The 19,217-nt window shown below is 45.9% G+C and overlaps 1 protein-coding gene across 4 annotated transcripts in view; it reads left to right on the top strand.

The window, feature by feature from the left end:
* Nucleotides 1–19,217, top strand: part of HECW2 (HECT, C2 and WW domain containing E3 ubiquitin protein ligase 2) — a 1,269,905-nt gene that overhangs the window by 763,012 nt on the left and 487,676 nt on the right. For all 4 annotated transcript variants that reach the window (XM_086955408.1, XM_086955407.1, XM_086955409.1 and 1 more), the window contains one exon: nucleotides 10,085–10,254. In XM_086955408.1, coding sequence (XP_086811534.1) covers nucleotides 10,085–10,254 — 170 coding nt within the window. The remainder of the gene's footprint in view (nucleotides 1–10,084; nucleotides 10,255–19,217) is intronic.

The following is a 19,217-nucleotide window of genomic DNA, read 5'->3' as shown; positions in this document are numbered from 1 at the left end:
CCCTTTCCCTTCGGATCTGAGAAGTCTGCTCGGACAGTAAGATTTAATTTTGTCTACAAAATAGCAAGGACACCTACCATAGAGGGATTTATGTGTGAGGCAGCAAAGTTTAAATTTGATTAGTTGGTGAATAGAAAGCCAGCGAAGCTGTCTCCGCAGATGTCTAGAAGGGGTACTTGGGGGCATTTTAAGAGCCAGACGTGCAGCAACATTCTGAACTATCTGCAATCTACCCAGAAGAGATTAATTTGCAGATGCTAAAAGAGCATTGCAGTAATCAAGTCAGCCAATAACCAGAGCTTGAATCAGGGTACGCCATACTGATGAAGGCAGCCACTGAAACACTCTCCGCAGGAGACTCAGAGTGTGGTAACAGGTCCCTGATATGGCCATGACTTGATCCTTCATAGTCAGAGAGTTATCCAGACGGACCACTACATTTTTAGCCACAAGAGAGGGAGTTGGAGCGGGGCCTAACACAGTGGTCCACCAGTTAGGGGACCAGATGGATTGAGCAGAGCCAGCCAAACAAAAGGATCTCAGTCTTAGACGCATTAAGCTGAAGAAAGTTTTTCGACATCCAGCCAGATCTGGCCTGCATGCCCTCTGCAATGCGTTGGTCAACTAACTCTGTGTCCTCGGCCCCCTCTTGGCCCTCAACCCTGTTTGTCAGAGCTGCTAATAACTGCCCCATTTCATCCACCTTTTTCACCTTGGCGTCCACTGCCCCCTTTTTCTGCATCATTTTAGCCATAAAAATATCCATCCGTAGATGCTGGTCATCCCGCTTAACCTTCGGGGCCATTATTGTAAGCAAACAAATATACTGACACACAGTTAATAATGTCCTGCAATAGCTGGCAGCAAGATCTTTATGGCATGTAGCGTAACAATTTAAATAACCGGTTGCAATAGGGTGCAAAAAACACCTCAACAGAGGCACATGCACCAAATCCCTGTGCTCCAGGCCTGAGCCAATGCCCAAACCCTTACCTTGCAATTGTAGCACCCACCAGCTGGCCACTGCACCCACGCAACTAGAGCTACGCCCATCAACTAGTCTACTGGGTCAGGTGAGTAAACTCAAACCTGCTTGGTTCCCAGAAATGATGGAAATGCAGGCCTGCCGGTGCTGCCTCACAATGGGAGATCCTGAACGACTTGCTAGGTGCGCTGCCTTACCAATTCCTGCTAACCAGCTCTACCTCACTGGATTGCTTGCTGCTTTGACAAACTGTTTGTGGAAAAAAAAGGAGAAAACTACAAAAAAAGGAGGGGGGGACAAAACCTCCCAATGCACCGCTTCTTGTACCTGTAAAATGCCTGCAAAATCTGGCCTTTGGCCACAGCACTCCCCCACACGCGCTCCTCCTGTTGCTGCTTTTTTGTTTCACTTAACAAATGCAAAATTAACTCCCAGAGATTTACTTATTTATTTATTTAAAGAGTTTTATATAGCAATGGCGAGACCCGAAGGTATCAGAGCGCTTTACATGAGAATCAACAATGTTACAGAAAAAGATCAACAATTACACAATGCACCAAAAAATAGTCAATACAATTAGGAGAGGAGAGAAAGGAGAGAGAAAAGTAGTGGAGGGGGCAGGGGGAGGTGAGAAAGGGATGGTAAGGGAAGAGACAACAAGGAGAGACTAAAAGGAAGTCTGTCTAAAGACCGACTGGGTAGGTGACAACCAAGGCGGGAAACCACGGCCCATCTCCCCTATAGCTAAAACAGGTAGCTCCATTGGGCATCAGACAAAATAGTTCAGTCTCAATACATTGAGAGAGGAGAGAAGCAGAGACATAAATAGTGGGAGGATGCGGGAAGAGACGACAGGAGAGACGAAAGGAAGTGTGTCTAAAGACCAACTGGGTAGGTGACGTCCAAGGAGGGAATCCCCTGCCTATCTCCCCTATAGCTAAACCAGGTAGCTCCATCGGGCATCAGACAAAATAGCTAGATCTCAATTGACGCGGGAAAAATTCACAGATAAAAGAGGTGGGGACTAAGGGCCAGGAAAGGTGAGGGCAAAGGTCAATAGCAGGATAGTGGAGTAGAGTGGAGAGGGGAAGGGGGTAGGGGGAGGAGGGAGAAAGGGTCAGGAGAGACGCAGGAGGGTTTGTTGCGGCCGTCATTTTAGGCAGGTACAGGCAGTATTTCAGGAGCAAGCACAGTGTGGGGTGGCTACATCGCAGCTTTGTTGTCTCTCGTGTCCCTGTAGTCTCTGAAAACTTACTGCATACTACTGTTTTTTTGGGCTTGGCCATGCTTCTTTTAGCCTCTCCGCATGTTGGTCGCTTTTGTGCGCCAGGATATCGATGCACGTGTTCATGGCGTCCATTTTGGTTTCAACAGAGGTGAGGCTGGACTGTATTACGAGCAGGAGGGTGCCATAGTCACTGCCAGGCAAGGACAAAGCAGAGAAAGCTTGCCGAAGACAGAGACAGTTTTGCACCCAGGTTGAGCCGACACCACTCTGAGCGCTGTCAGTGCTTGTTGGGCTGTGGGAAAGGCACAGAGCCCCTCCTTCCTTACATCTCTCTTGCTGTCCTGAGGTGTTTGATATTGCCGAGACACTTACTTTGAATTCCTCCTCGTTTGATCAATTTTCGGCTGAGTGCTGGCCGCCATTTTAGGGTCAGGCACGATCAGGCAGGGATGTCCCCAGCACTTAGCCTCTTGGCTGCTAATGACAAGGGTAACTCGTCATGGACTTTCCATTGATTTCAATGGAAATTACAGCAAAAGAGTAATTGTACCTTAGCACTAAAGGGGTTAAAAAACCCAGATGCACATAATGGAAAACCAAAGCGCTTGGGTTTTTTAACAGATCACCCCCGAAAAACAGGTTGAGAGTAAAAAAATAACCTACACCCCAGTCGTGCTGCACGCGCTTCAAAGGTGGTAGCGCCTTCCCTAAAAAGTCCCCCTACCGGTTTGCACAACAATTCCGGGCATGCGCTGAAGCAGGAAAACAGCTGCCAGGAATCCTCGGGAAGCGCTGAAGGAACAAACCGCTGACTCACTCCCTCGCGGCTCCCACTAATCCTCGGTATGCGCTGGGGCAGAAAGAACAGCTGACTTGCTCCCTTGCTGTGAATAAACATGCAGCCGCTCCACTTCACACGATCATCTGCTTGCCGCCCAAAGAACACCCAGCTCGCCACTCCTTGCTGATACCTGCAGGGGACACAGGGACAAAAAACACACTTGCCTCTCTCCGCGTCACAAACCTGTAAAGCAAAAGGAAATGATTGAAACAACTTTGTTGGGGCCCTGTCCCTGCGTGTCCTGTTTGAAAGGCTGGGGAGCAGTGAACAGAGACTGTTTGCTCTGCTCCTCAGCCTTTTAACTGCTTTAATGCCAGGCAAGCTGGTTCAAACCAGCTTGCCGGACGTTGTTCCCACTCGTGAACCAGAAGCATCATGCGGATGTTTACCAGGGGAAGCAGGGCGCCGCGTCACTCTTGCCTTCCCCTGTGTGTGAGGGCCTGGCGCGAAAGCCATATGGCAGCATGCCCGAGTTGGGCCCGCCTTCCAATTCCTTGGCCCTTGATTGCGAGTTCACTTGCTTAAATAAGAATCCCAGTCTATCAACTTCAAGTGTGACTACAAAGCCGGTGCCACTCATCACCAGGCTAATGTCTACACCGAAGCCAGGGTCTCCACTCAACGCAATGACGACAGTTTGCAACGCAGGCCCCAACGCCACAGCCACACCTCCGAAGATCCACCACAGCATGAGCCTGGAACACTGAGTCACCGAAGTCCATGATGCCTGATTACGCCGCAGCACCTGTGGTCTGGTAGTGTGACATCGACAGCATGAAATTGACGTCTCATGGCATGACCCTCAATGCTTCATCGACCCCGCCAGCAGAACTGTCACCTCGTGCCAATGCTGCATCTCCTCCCCTGTGCCTTGCAACGCCCCGGGAATCCCTAACATGCCAGTGACCTGTACCGACAGTAAGGAACCGACACCGCACTGGCCTCAGTGATGCCTCACCTTCCCAGCACCTTGCAACGTCTTTGTTTTGTCAACGTTTCCAAAGTACTGTAACCGGGGTCCGTATGACTCTGTAGCCAGCCAACGATCCATCGCGGTCGGCCCGAACTTTGAGATACGACTTCGTCAAGCAAGTCATTATAGGCCCAGCCAGAGGTATTGTGTTTCTAAGTGCCAGAATAGCTCCGTATTTTTATTTGTGTATGTTGGATTTTTGTCTTGTTTTATTCAGAAAATATTGGCTTTTTTGTGTGTTTTCACTGTGTTACTGTATGTGTGTACACAAATACTTTACACATTGCCTCTGTTGTAGTTTAGCCTGACTGCTCTGAGCCAAGATACCCAAGAGTGAGTACAGGTAAACTTTTAGTGGTACTACACTTACCCTAACTAGGATTGTGGGTCCCTACTTGGACAAGCTGCAAACCTCTACCAACTAGAGACCCCAGTTCTAACAGTTGGGCTATACCTCTATTCTCATTTAGACCAATTGTATTGCATTTCTATAAATTGCTCATGTACTCCACCTTATGCCAAATCTACTTGATTACAAGCTCATTTATTCCAACATGATTTGCTTTCTCGGTTCGTCATCTGTGCTTTTATGTTATGCGTACCCCATATTTGTAATAGCGTGCTTAAAAAAAGTTGTTTTGAATATTAATATGCGCAATATACACCATCAGCAAAAAGATACCGTAATTAAAACCTGCTCACAGGTAGTGTACCTTATGAAGAGAAATGTTTTTATCAAAAAATCCGTCTGGTTAAGCAGACAGTGCAGCTTTTATTTTGAGCCAGCGTCGTATTGGAAGCTGAGTAAATTCAGGAACATGTTGCCTGTTTGGCAGCTCGTCCTGTGGGGAGGGTGAACTATCATTGCATCCACCTGTCTCAATGCTGCGTATCTCAGTCTTTGAACACCTATTTGATGTTGGCAGTCCTGTTTTTTCCATCACAAACAGATTTTGATGACTTCAAAGAGGGTGACATTGCTTAATGCATGTGAGGGTAAATTTGTTTTCTTTGCAAGGAAAATGAGACATTAAATGTTGAGAGCATGACAGGAAAAATGCTAACTGCTGCATGAGTCATGAATGTGTGGTTCATGAAGTCTGCTAATTAGAAATGTTATGCTAATTAGGTCTCCTTTGAAATGCACATCTTGCTCCTGATCATTTGTAAGCATCATGACTGCATGTCAAAAGTATTGCTTGGAATCCTTGGTTTAGGTTGAGGCTATATTAGCCAGACATTTTAATTTTGTGTTCATATTTTCTTAAGAACTGAATAGAATAGGATCTGTGATTACAAAGAATGCCTATACATTGCCCGTTTCCTCAGTGTGTCATGGCAAGGTGTGGACTCTTGGATTACTATGCTAATTTATCTCAAATGTAATGCCATTTTAGCAGAGCGCTTAAGTGTGCCTACTCTGTGTTTGAGTAGCTCACCCGCTCCAGGTTTTTGATTTACCCACTTGGATGTATTTTCCTTATTTTATAATTATACTGCCTGGGCTGTAGGCCCTACAGTTCCGAGAAAAAACTGCAGTGGGTGAACTACTTCTGCATGCACCCGTGAAACAGGAGAACGTTCTGGTTTTTGTGACCGGATGTTCTGTATGTAGCGACTGATGCGGCTTTGCTTCGCTTCAGTGTTATCCCACAGCAGCTTCAGCAACTGTCTAGCTGATAACTGCACTGCAATTTGAGAATAAGGAAAGCGCACGTTTACTACGGTGATTTGCGCAAGTTTCCATCATTGTGAGGTAGGCCTCCTCCAAGTTTCTAGTTTATATTCTTAATCAGTGCCAGACTCGGACAAAAAATAGGCACAGACACCCCAAAAAATAAAATTGTCCCCATACAAAAGATAATGGCCCACATTGGCAAATCCTGGCAGCTTGGAACTTTGTGACATATCTTCTTGGTGGTCTTCGAGGGGTACTGGAGTGTTTTCTAAAACTGGGGTCATGGATGAGTGGAATGTAGTATGTTTCCTCATTATCAATTAATTTATTTTATTTATTGCGATTTTATATAGCGCAAACATTACCCGAAGGTGTCAGAGTAATAGTACATTGTGTTGTTGGTCTGTTGAATGTCTGTACAGTGCGTATCGTGGGCCCTAATAAACAGCATTACCCGTGTGTGAATGTTTTTGCACAGTGCATGTTGTGGAGCCTAATAAGAAGCAGGACCCATGTATCAATTTCAGGTTTGTTCCCAGCTCAACAAAATATGCCACATTAAACTGGGAAGTTATTATGCCTACTATTCACACACCAAGAGACATTTTAGTTTGTGGCATGCCCTGTACTAATTGTCAGTATCGGGAAAATAAGACTCACCTATAGCATTTTAAACATCTCCATAACATTATATCTGTTTATTTACAGTGCTTTTCTAGATAGATTCTTTACTGACTGGTGTTAGAGCACTGTACTTCATAACTGCATTTTGGGAGGCGAGAAACTACTAACTGACATCCAATTTTCATTGTTTGTGGAAATTTCAATTGCAAAATGGGAGTTTGCGGAAATGATTCACAATAAAGCATGGAGGAAAAGTCAGCTGTTGGAATTCCATCTATTTGCCATGAATTCCCCAAAATTCATGCAGGAGGCAAAAGATTGCAAAACTTTTGCTGTGAAGGCCTCATTTCACAACTTGTATGAAAATACAAACATTCAACCCACGACATATAATGCAAGAGGGGCCCATTAATTAACTACATTCTTGTTAAAGATGAGGATTGGACTAGATTTGAAAATCCAAGAATCATATGAAGAGTGGAAGCTGTTCACAATGGACTATCGATAGATGTTAAGGGGAGAGCGGCCTAACATGGTGGATGTGAGGTGATTGACCTCCCGGAGTCGACCCACTCGATCTGCCGCAATCCGCAGTAAACCCAGCATGTCTCATCCTCTCATATCCAGCGGGCCACTGTGGCTCCCAACACGATGACAGAGCAGCACCAGGGCCCTGTGGCAGGTGGGGGCTGGGAGCAAAGAGTCTTGTGGGCCAGGAGGTAGAAGGCAACATGGCTGGCCAGAGCGAGAGTGAATTCCTGATTGTAGCTCAGTGGTGATGCAGTGAGAGGCCTGGGCACAGAGGCAAGTGCGACTCCCCCCTCCAAGTCACTAGAGGGGGAGGTAAGGATTGGAGTGCCCACCCACATGAATACCCACGCTGGTGGGCTCCTACCAGAATAGAAACCAGCAGTGGGGGGGGGGGGGGTATTCAGAACGGGGAGGGGGTGCCTCCCCCACAAAGGAGGCCCTCAACTGCCTGGCAGTTTGTGTGGCCGAAGACCACATCTGTCTGGCCCACAGGAAAAGGGCCGGTGGACCCTGACCTGCGGTATGGTCCTTGGTGCCACGCAACAAGAGAAGCCTCTCCCTGGCTGCTTGTGCCACACCCGGAGCCCTGGGGGATAGTGGCCCAGATTTGGACTCTGAAAGGGGCATGTTGCACCCCACCCGACTTGGGCTCCTGCCATTAGTTGTGCCCATCTGTGGCTGCTAATGCCACCCAAGGGCGGCTACTCTTCCTCCCTCCCCCACCCTGAGGGGCCAGGCAGGCATAGACACTTCACTACTACATATCCTAAAGTGGGGGAAACTCACTGTTGGCCGGTAGGATCAGATGCCCAGAGCTAGCGGCTATGGACATAGCGGTGGGACCCTCCACCATCAGTCATCCTTTCATCTCACTGCGGTTGAGAGTCAGACCCACACAATAGAAAGAGAAGATCACAAAAAACCCTGGTCAACAACAACAGGCCCGTCGCTTGGAGCACAACTATCCTAGTTGGCTTGTCACCAGCTTTGCGGCCCTAGGAAACTCCAGCAAGCTCAAAAGCTAAAATATTAATTTCAAATTGCCACTTACATTCAGATCGCTGCTGAGTGAGAGCGGATCCTGCCCCCCCTCGAGAACTCGATTGAGCCTCGGCTCACCTGCCGAATTAGTATTTCCGGTATCAAAGAACAAGGGAACCCGTAAAGGTGGCTAAGGACCCCGGGTAGTACTAATCATTTTTATTTTACAAAGGTCCTAGGCTTTAACGATACTTTGAAAAATGATAAGCACAGGCTTAAATTAAGGACTGTGTATTTTTTTCTTCAGTGTCCAGCCGGACATAGAAGTATTTATTTAGGATTTTGATAAGGTCATACATATGATAAGGTGAAGCAGGTCACACATTTATAGCTGGGCACAAGCATGTACCGAGTCAAAGGAGAACAATACATAGAGGGAAAAGCAGTGAGAGAAGACAATAACAGGCAAACAAAATGGAGAAGAAGGTGGCTTACAATACAATAAAAACTTAAGTAAGCTCAAACCAACAGTAACTGCAACAGAAAATACAAATTGTAAACGGAGCAGTGCTGTACAAACAGTCGACGAACGTTTCGATCCCTATCTCCAAAGTTATATTGCGATCATCTTCAGGACTACAATGAAGAGCTTTGCCTGATTGATTTACAAGAGCCGTTACACTGGAAGTGCGTACACGTCTTAATAAACTAGGCAAATAGTGTCAAGTCCGGGAGTGCCTGGCTTTATTGCGTGGGCGTCTTCGGGGTTGTTGATGAGAACGCAGGATTGTTTCTGAATAAAAGATAACCTTAAGGCAGTGCTTTAACGGTATGTAGGCAACGCGCTAATTAGCGTGAGCCTCTTCGGTACGAACCGCAATGTGTACGTAGCGGGACGGCGGGTTGGGTCCCGTCTGGAAAGCTTGATAGCTGGTTACATGGAAGCGGCGTGTGAAGGTGCCTAATAAACTCCTCGGTCGTGGTCAGCTCTTCATTGTAGTCCTGAAGATGATCCCAATATAACTTTGGAGATAGGGATCGAAACGTTCGTCAACTGTTTGTACAGTACTGCTCCGTTTACAATTTGTATTTTCTGATGATGATCTTGCCAAAGCTGTCCAACATTACTTAACAAACCTGGCAAATTACAGAGGAAGAAGAATTTAGAGGACCTCTAAATGCAGCCCGAAGGGGAAGGAAGCAAGTGACCTCTGACATCTACTAATAGGGGGGGAAATGAAGATCCGAGCCACTTCTTGCTGAACTGTCCTTTTTACATCACGATCAGAGGCTACACTCTTAAAAGTTTCATGAATAAGGACCAACTGTATAACCATGAGGACCGAGGCTCCTTCTTGCTGAGCGATATCTCAGAAGGAACTACCAGGCAAAAATCCCTTGTGAAAAGCTGGAAACTGAGAGCAAGAAATCTGAACGGGAATGCCCAGGAAGCAAATAATTCAGCAATAACCACATAAACACCTGCATGTACACAGACTGAGGAAGCATTTCCATAGGAGTATACATATTCAGGCACATGCATCAATCATTTTTGCGAGCGCAAATGGTGCGGTTTGCCAAAATCGGCCGTTTGCGCCTGCATAAGGGCTTCTGTGATGCATCAACCTGTCAGCCCCTCGCAATTTAAGAAATTGTCAATTATTGAGATTTCTTAAACCGCGATTGCATTTAAGGAATTGCAAATTGCAATTCCTTAAATGCAATGCATGAAGGAATCGCAAATTGCGATTTTGCTAATAGGGGGCGCAAATTACCATCAATTTGTGCTTGATGGTAATTTGAATTTTTTTTGTAAAATGCACTAAAGTTGTAGGTTACACACACACATGCCCTTTGCTGAGTGTGAATGCGCATCATGCGTGCACAGATCAATTTCAGGGATGCAACAGGGTGTCCTTTTGCACCCTTGCACCCTTGAAATTGCATGCGCAATTTGCGAGTACCTATTGGTACTCGCAAATTGCATATGTTGACATGTTTTTGTATAATTATTTTTGAAGTTTGTATTGCCTTTGTGCGAAAGGCAGCATTGGATGCCAAAAGCAGCAGTTAATTTAATTCAATGTTAACCTGGATATTGGGTAGTACTGCCTATGCATTTGACAATACGACTGACTGCAGCTTCTCTGACAGTCATCCATTAATGCCTCTTCTGCGCCCATTCCACTCCCTTCTGCAGAGTGATGATGGTTTTGTGTTCTTTTTCTTTCCACTTTATGCAGATATCCGGGCAGTTGGGCTGAAGAAGGGAATGTTTTTCAACCCTGATCCTTACCTGAAGATGTCCATCCGCCCCGGAAAGAGGAGCACATTTCCCACGTTTGCACACCACGGTCAGGAAAGGAGGTCCAACATCATCACTAACACAACTAACCCAGTGTGGCAGACAGAGGTAATGTCCTTGTAAGATCACGCCCCATGAGCAAGAGAGTGTTCAAGGGCTTTATGTGAGGTGCGTGTGTCCTCAGGTTCCTGAATTCAGCTGTTACATAGTTAGCTTTTTTGGGGGGAGTTTTATATAGCGCGCACTAGAGCCGAAGGTTTATTTATTTATTTGCAAAGTTTTATATAGCGCTGGCTAGACCCGGAGGTATCAGAGCGCTAGCTGCATAGGACAGCTCCACCGGGCATCGGCCAAGGTTGCTCAGGCTCCGCAGTAGGTGCAAACAGTTTTGGTATCTGCCCAGGAGGCGTTGTCATAGTTCCATCGAACCCACAGAACACACATAGAGAGCCAGAGGAACTAAGGCTAAGGCTATGGCCAGTTCACAAAGGGCTTCAACAGTAGTAGGGTTTCATTAGAGGGACGACTCTTCAGCAGGGGTTGGTGCAGCCAGCAAGCTCTACATAGTCCTGATAAGGGTGGGTATAAGTCTTACCGCAAGAACAATTGGAGGTGTCCTCAGTGGGAAGGGCACAGCAGAGGGTCAGAGGTCCAGAGATGGGCTGAGGGCTGCATTGAGTCCAGAAAACTGTGAGTGAAAGCCCTGCTCTAGCCTCAATTGAAAGTGCTCTCAGCGGAATGGATCGTTGGAAGGGCATAGGCAGAGATCAGAGATGGGCAGGAGGCTATGGTAAGGCACAGTGCGATTAGTTAGACCCCAAGATTGTGCGGCCGCAACACAGTGGGGGCCTTCGGAACGGCTAGGTGCATTGAGGTTTAAGGCATGACTGAGGAGATCTGGTCACTGCCATTTTCATGAGCATTTCTCAATAGCTGAGGAGATCTGGTCACCGCCATATTAATTTAATTGTATTAATTTTAATTTAAACTTACTGAGTGCTGATCAATGGCAGCAGCTGAGCATCATATTGGCCCATTCTGCGAAACTCCATAGATTGGGCAGCCGGAGTGTAGAAAAACATGCGGTAGCAAACACTGCGGGGGTACTCAGACGGCCAGGTGCACGGAGGTTAGGCAAGTCTGGGGACACCGCCATCTTAGAACCCTGATAGTCGGCAGTGATTTGACTCAACTCCTCGTCACTCCGCAGAATAGGTGGCAGGCTGCGCTGGAGAAACATCCAGCGCTGCTCAGCGAGGCAGCCCCAGTGGCGATTTACTTCTCCTCTCCATGTGGTATCAGCGCAGCTGCATCTGGGCACACGGAGACAAGGGCAGCCAGTTGCGTTACAGATGGACACATTCATTTTTTTGTTTGTTACGCACAAGGAGATTAAGTGGTTTGTCCAGAATCACCGGATGTTGAGCGTTCGTGCTGAGACTTGAACCTGGTTCCCCAGCTTCAAGGTCGAACCGCCCTAGCCGTTTGGCCACATCCTGTCCCACAGTTAGTGGTTAATGCAGTGGGAAAGTAACCAGAGGTCTACTCACATGTATGTGGGTAAGCAAGTCATGGTGACCCAGACGAAGGTGAAAACACTCCTATGAAGCCTTACTCAGTATGGTACCAAAGGAAGAAAAAAAAGGAGGGGAAGGACATTTCAAAGCACAAATACTAATATCCTACAAATTTCACCATCAACTAACATATTTAGCAGAAGTGTAGCTTTTACAAATATGTTTGGCTCCATAATCATTAACTATATACTGTAAAATTCCTAGGGCAACTTCAAAAGCTATTTAAATGCAACTGATAGAGGTGACTATGAGAGAAGAAAACTGACACTCTAAATTAGAAAAAAACAAATATATATTTTATTAAATAATATCTCTGAATGTTGTTCGTTATATGCAATTTCAGGACTGAAAAGTCACAATTATATGGCTACATGCACACTACATTTATCCACCTATCCATACATATCATAAACATGATTGAATTGTTCATAACGATCAAGTAATTAAATATTTCTGGTCAATGATTTAAATATTTCTGATATACAATAGATTCATACAGAGGAAAAAAATACAATTTCCAGTGATGACAACATGATAATATGATTTTTAGGTAACACAACAGATGGGCAAAAACACATAGATACGAGATGTGGCAAATGTTCGTCTCTACGCGCGTTTCGGCAGAACCTGCCTTCCTCAGGAATGCCACCTCCAAATAACTTCTCAAATGGTCAGAGTCCTCTGGACGGTGGAGTGGACTCGTGATGGGTCTTCTTTAATTAGCAACACGAGTTTAATTAGCAAAACTGGTGCCGGGTGCCGAGCTCGTTACCCGGGACCAGTTTCTGAACCCATGCGGTAACCAGGACGAGCTGCTGGAATGGAGACTCCTCACGGAGGCGATCAATCACCCTAATCAAGCGTCCCATGTTGATCCCATTCCGAGTATGAAGGTGCAGCTCGCCCAGCACTGAGCGAACGGTCATAATAGGATACATCCGTTGTAATTATTTACAGAACAGTTTTAGCAAGTCGTTTCCTCACTGCAATTGCAAAGTTATTTCCCAAGCTCCCTGGGACGTGTTGCATGTGAACACGTGTCGCTAATGAAAGAAGACCCTTCACAAGTCTACTCCACCATCCAGAGGACTCTGACTCTATCAGCGCACAGTAATCGGTACCATTTGAGAAGTTATTTGGAGGTGACATTCCCGAGGAAGGCAGGTTCTGCGAAACGCTTGTAGAGACAAACATTTGCCACATCTCGTATCTATGTGTTTTTGCCCATCTGTTGTGTTTCCTAATAATCATATTATCATGTTCTCATAACTGGAAATTGTCTTTTTTTCCTGTGTATGAATCTGTTGTATATCAGAAATATAGCCTAAGGACATGAAAATGCAAATGCAATCCATCCTAAGCATTTGGTGCCTCTAGCCTGATTCCCGGGTCCCATGACTAGGTTGAGAGTTGGCCTTTGTGTATACCTCCCAGACAGCTACCCAATAGAGGGTCTGAGTGTTGGCAGGATGGGCAATCCAGAATTGATGAGGGGGTGGAGCTGTCACACGTCCACTTCAAAAACACTGCCTAAGCTCACACACAAAGGACTTCACACTAATCTATCTTGCCTGCAGACAGAAAGGGACCAGGGCAGTGAGACAGGAAATTCCACAAATGTCTGTAGGGGGAGGGGTGGGACTCAAGAAGTTTCTTAAACTTCAAAGTGGGCACCAGGTATTAAAGGGGATCCTCAGACCCTCTCTTCATTACACTCCTGAACTTGTTGATTCTACAGAAGAAATGTTCCCCTGCTGCCTGAGGCCTGACCTGCTGTCTGAGAAGGAAGACTGGACCTGCAGTCTTCACCCCAGGCTGAAGTGTCTCCAAGGGTCACCTGTTCTGAGCTACAGGGACTCAGCAGACTTCAGAGGCCTATCTGCAACCGCCAAGCTGACCTGCAGTGCTGCCCCTAACTGAGCCCTGCTGGTCTCTGCTTGAGTGAGTTTCTGATCCCCAGGTGGTGCATCTCAGGTGTGGAACCTTTGGTATGCCATCAGTTTAGCTCCTCCTAGAGGAAAAAGAGAAATCCTGATGTTTTGGGCTCTTCTCAGCCGCAAACAGGCCTGCTTGCTCCAAGATATTGCTGCCCACACCAACTGCCAACACGAAGCTCGGGTGAACTAGACTCTTTGAATTATGAGTGACCCTACCAACATGAGATCTACACTTCGCGCTACAGCATCTACAGCCCGCGGTGACCGCCAAAGCGAAGCTCTAGCAACGACCGTCGGCGACACCAGACAGGATGATCATGCTACAGCTACCACCGTCCACGATGCCTGGACTGCTCTTCGTGGTACAGCGACAACTATGCGCAATGCTGTGTTTGCTCCTCCTGGCCTCCTCTACCATGAATGGAACTATTCACACTGGACTTCAGAAGGTAACTGTTTCAGCAGTACTAACCTGGTCCCTGTACCTGGTCCATACTTCAACATGGTCAGCCTGAATTTGTGACTTTCATCCAGTCCCGCACGACCAGACAACTTCACGTGAGGATTTGTGCTTTTAGTCAGTAAACTTACCTTACATTTTGGAAGCTGCATATCTCCAGTTGCACTGATTGGATTCTTGTTGTTTTGATGGCTAATAATTTATTAAAATGTACTCTATTTTGTTAAATTGTTGTGGGATTTTTCTTGTGTTGTGTTTTAAGTTTTTTACTGTGTGCTGTCAAAATTCTTTATACATTACCTGTAAGGTAAGCCTGACTGCTTTTGGGCCAGGAAACCGGAGGGTTAAGCACAGGTTAGTTTAGTGATTTCTGTGGTTCAACCTGACAAGATTGTGGCTGATGCTTGAGAAGTATCCATACTAAGCCTGGGTGTAGTTTGCAAAGTAGCGCTGTGCATAGCTACACGAAGTGCACTTCACACTGCGCGAGCTATGGGTAGCTACGTGAACTGTGTAGTGCACTGTGCAAAATGCTGTTCGCTCTGATTGCACAGTGCCGGATGCTTGTCCGCACTGTGCAATCAGTGCAAACTGCATCTTGCACAGTACAAGCGGTCGTTTTCTCCCCTCTAGTAGATTTCTACTCGAGTGGCAGCTTTCTCAACGCGGACTGGTAGTTTCTCGTCACGAGCATACGCAACCACTTGCAATGAGACACCTGACCTCCCCGCGTTGAGAATCAACTTGATGTTGCTGATGTGAGCGGGGAAAAAGTCTCGCTGGGATGACATTTTGCATGCTCGCGAGCAAGCAAAAAATTACCGCAGCCCTATGCTACGCGTGTTTGCACTGTGCTACGTGCAATTCACTTATTGCGAAGTAGCGCAAACTTCGCAAACTACGCAAGCGTAGCGTAGTGCTTTGCCCAGGGTTTGTTCATACCTCCCTCAACCAACAACTCATTTTCTCATAGAGGGCCATTGCAGATAGGATTACAAAATCCTTGAATTGTCTTTTCCTCTAAGTTCAATAACTTGCCTCGTGCAATTATTTTGTGTTGTCTAACAACCATCTGGGCCTCACCAGTAATCAGAGTTCTGTCATATATCCTAATGTAGGAGGTGGAAGATCACCAGGACTTGCAGATAGTAGTGAGGGTGTGATCCATTTTAGCAACTCAAAGACATAATTGTATTATTTTAATCATTAGGCTACATCTGCTAAAATTAAGCAATGATTTATTGCAGCACAATTCAGTCAAAATACATTTTGTGTATTGGAATAAAAACATAAAACAAAGAAAAAATGGTATAACGATTCTCCTAGAAAAGTAAAAATAGAAGGGGGAAAGGAAAATGTAAAAATAAAATAAAAACAGGAGTCACTATAAAGCGGACGTTAAAAGTTAGTTGGTTCTAAAATCAATAGAATTAAATGGCAAGATGGAAAAGAAAATCGTTTTGCAAAGGGAGAAGTCCAAACTCTAGGGACACATTTAAGGAATATAAATTTGTCACTTGAGGTATTGCTTGATTAGCACAGGACATAGCTAGCCTTACTACACCAAAGGTATCAATGATCTTTAGAGATGAAGATTTCTTTATAGAGCATTGTGCCACAGCCTATGTTTTCAAATCATCTATGCAAATTGTACTAAGGCCTACCTTATCACTAAGCTGGGCCAGAGGTTATTGTCTAGGTGCTTCCCCTGGCCATACGCTGTCACTTTGCTACTCACCATCTTCTCCAGCAGAGCTGAGACACTGCTTTTTTTTATTTGTGTTATTTCATTTTTCGCTTATGTGTCTGAGCTATGCCTTAAACAATGCTCAACAGCTTCTAGTACGAGGGAGTAGAGTCTTCTTCCCATGATTATGTTTTGTTCTTCTTGACAATTCCGGCTGGCCTGCAAGAAACAGCCGGCCACTTACCTTTGAACCCGGGACTAATGGACTCATCTGTGTGCCTTTGCAATAAGTGTCAAAGGGATCCAGTACTTTTTACTGGGAAAATTGCTGTCTTCCACCTCTCTTCATCTGCATGCACAAGTGTATGATGTGGACAATCTGCTACGCTTAACAGGAATGATCCTGGAGCCTAGGAAAAGAGGGAGCAGGAGTTTTGCTAGAATGTCTCAATGGGTTATCATTAGGCCCTATGATTGACAGCAGTGTTTTTTTACAATGAGCAATTTCCAGTATAGTCAGCGAGTGCCTTCAGAGTTGCAGAAGGAACATTGATGATCCAGCGAGGAAATTTGTCCTTCATGCGTTGTCGGAGGCTATCAGGGCAAATAGCACACATTCTGCAACAACATAGTGGCCTGATAGATATTACATGTGATCCCTAGAGGTCAAATCTAAAAGCGAAATTATATAACTAACGTCCTCTATTTGCTGAGCATTGTCTCCCAGCACATGACGGACATTCACAATGTTTTCTATCTGGAGCAGCCATGGTTTCTTTGATGATCCAGACTGAAAGTCCCCAAGTGGAAAGGACATTAAAGGAGCTAGACTTACTAGGGAAGTCTCTCTTGATACACTCCTATCTGTGCCATGAATACTGAAAGGGGACGCTCTAGTGGGAGGTCGTTCCTATGCCTTTTCTGTCTGCGCCTGACAAACAAAAGGGTGTTGGCAAAGGTGGAGATGACAGCAGCTCTACCCCATGTCCTCAGCACTGTTTAGAATGAAAAAGAGTAACATGGAGGAGACTAGGGGCACAGAAGCACATGGACGAACGAGAGTAGCATGGGGAACACAGAAGCATATGGGTGAGAGAGTACCAAATGAGCACTGGTGGGGAATGGAAGCATACAGGTGAGAGAAAGGGTTTAAGATCATAAGGGGACAGAGATGCAAATGAGGGGCACAACTGGAAAGCACATAGACTCCCATGGTGTGCTTAAACAAAAAAGAAAAAATAGCTCCTGTAGCATCCTGCCAGCCTAGGTAGGCGCTTGCCAATAAGTGCGCCACACACAATTAATTGTACATGTCTTTATTCTGCTGTGTGTAAGCCAGAATGCTGTTTGTATGTCAGAACTAAGCATTTCAAGCCTGCCTTCAACACATCCCTCCAATGCTTATGTCACAGGCCTACGGCATACAGTGGGAACCAAAAGAGGTCCAGCTTTCTTTCTTATAAGACACTACATCTCCTGCTTTTTTAAAATAAAAAGTCACAACATTTATTAAAGAAATAAACACACCCCCGCACACAACCCCCCCACAAACACATACACATATATATATATATATTTGAATAACTACATAAATACACAAGCAATTACAATTCTTCAATTAAGCGATTTGGCGCCTGAATCACACATCCTGATCTGGTCTCTGGAAACCGGAAACTAGCAGTTGAAGTGTCAGTGATCTTCACAGGTGAGGTGAAATTAATAGCAGATACAAAGTTTGGTGAGTGATGGGCCACATGTGGAAAATGAGAGGAACTTGTAAGGGACTTCCCTGGATGCTGAGGAAACCACATGTATCCTTTGTGTTAGTGTTGGGGAAAGTAAAGGGTTTCAACCTCAAAGGAAGCATCAGATTTCCTTCTTCTGTAATGTCTAACCAGCACTTGATCTCCTCATGTAAAAGTCATGTCCTTTGCATGAGGTTGTCGGTCAGCATATATTTTCATCTTCTGTTTGCCACCAAAGTCCATAGTGTGAATGTCTTCCTTCATTCTTAGATCTGAGGTTTGTCCATTGGGGAAGCTGAGCCGTCATGGCTCTTCCAAACATAAGAGTAGCAGGGCTTTCCCTTTTTGTTGAGTAAGGGTCAGTTTCGAGGTCGAGCTTCAGGGCTGGACTGGAAACAAAACTGGCCCAAGCAAAGAGCTCAGCCGGCCACCCTGGGAGCAGGCGAGCTGTTTGCCAGGGCCGGTTTCGGACGATTTAATTACAGGGACTGATTTTGCAGCTATGCTGCAAAAATGGCCCTGTAACAAAAACGGCCCCCAGAGCCCAAAATCATCCTCCACCCTAGCGGCCCACCGAGGAAACGCCCGGTGTCTGCTACAGCCAGTCCGGCCCTGTCCAGCTTCTCCAATGAAGCATGCTGAAAAGTTTTCTTTAGAGTACTCATAAACAGTTCTGCCATGCTTTTGGCCTAGGCCAAAGAGTAGTCCTTTTTTGATGCTTTATATTGAGATGATTTAGAAAATCGTTAACTTATCAACTGTTGAAAGGAGGGCCATTGTCAGGCTGTAATACTGCAGGTATGTCATTTAGGTTTTGAAGGACCTTTTCAAGTGTAGTGGATGAAAGGTCTTCCACCAATGAGAAACGGGGGAATTCATCAACAATGATTAGAAGATGATGTCCAATTTCTGGAAGACCAAAGAAATCAATAGCAATTCTCTCAATAGCATCATGTGGCAAGTCTGACATGTTCAAAGAGTGCTAAATGACTCGAGATGAAAGACAGTTGCATATGTGGCAAGTCTTTAATTCTTATTCAACCCTTTTGTTGAGATATGGAAACCAGACTCGGTCACAGAGAGCTCTCTTGGTGACAACTGTTCCTCGATGTCCCTCATGGGCGACATCAATTACTTGTTGTGGTAGACTCTCAGGAATTACAATTCATGTACATCACAGAATGAGGCCTTCTTGGGTCACTGAAAATGTATCTCTTACATTTTTGAACTTCAAGTACTCATTGTGGAGAGGTGTGGCTCACAGGTTAGAGGCGGCAGACCTGTAAGCAGAGAACGGCCTGGGACCAGGGTTCAATTCCCGACGTGGCAGGGTCGTGGACCAGGGGTCAACAGACTCGATAATTCTCGCCTCAGTGCCTACTCTAACCAGGGAACACACTCGGTAACTGTGGGCATTGGGCTTGCCTCATCTCTACAACGGCCCCCCACAGACGCCGGGGATGCCTGGTTTCACCCTGGAGATACCCAGAAAGGGACCATCTCACAGGCAAACCAGGACGGGTTCCCCAGCGGTCTGCAGCGCCAGGACACTCGGTTAGAGTAACAGTGTGCTCTACAAGTACCGCACATTTACATTGTCAGTAGTGAAATGTCTGGAGTGATGATTCCATGACTGATGAGCAATAATTACTCTGATTGGCTCCT

The sequence above is a fragment of the Lissotriton vulgaris genome, chromosome 2_1 (genome assembly GCF_964263255.1).
Source record: "Lissotriton vulgaris chromosome 2_1, aLisVul1.2, whole genome shotgun sequence".
NCBI classification, from domain to species: Eukaryota; Metazoa; Chordata; class Amphibia; order Caudata; family Salamandridae; genus Lissotriton; species Lissotriton vulgaris.
Note: the sequence above shows the minus strand (reverse complement) of the source record. Positions and strands in the feature narration are given on the sequence as shown.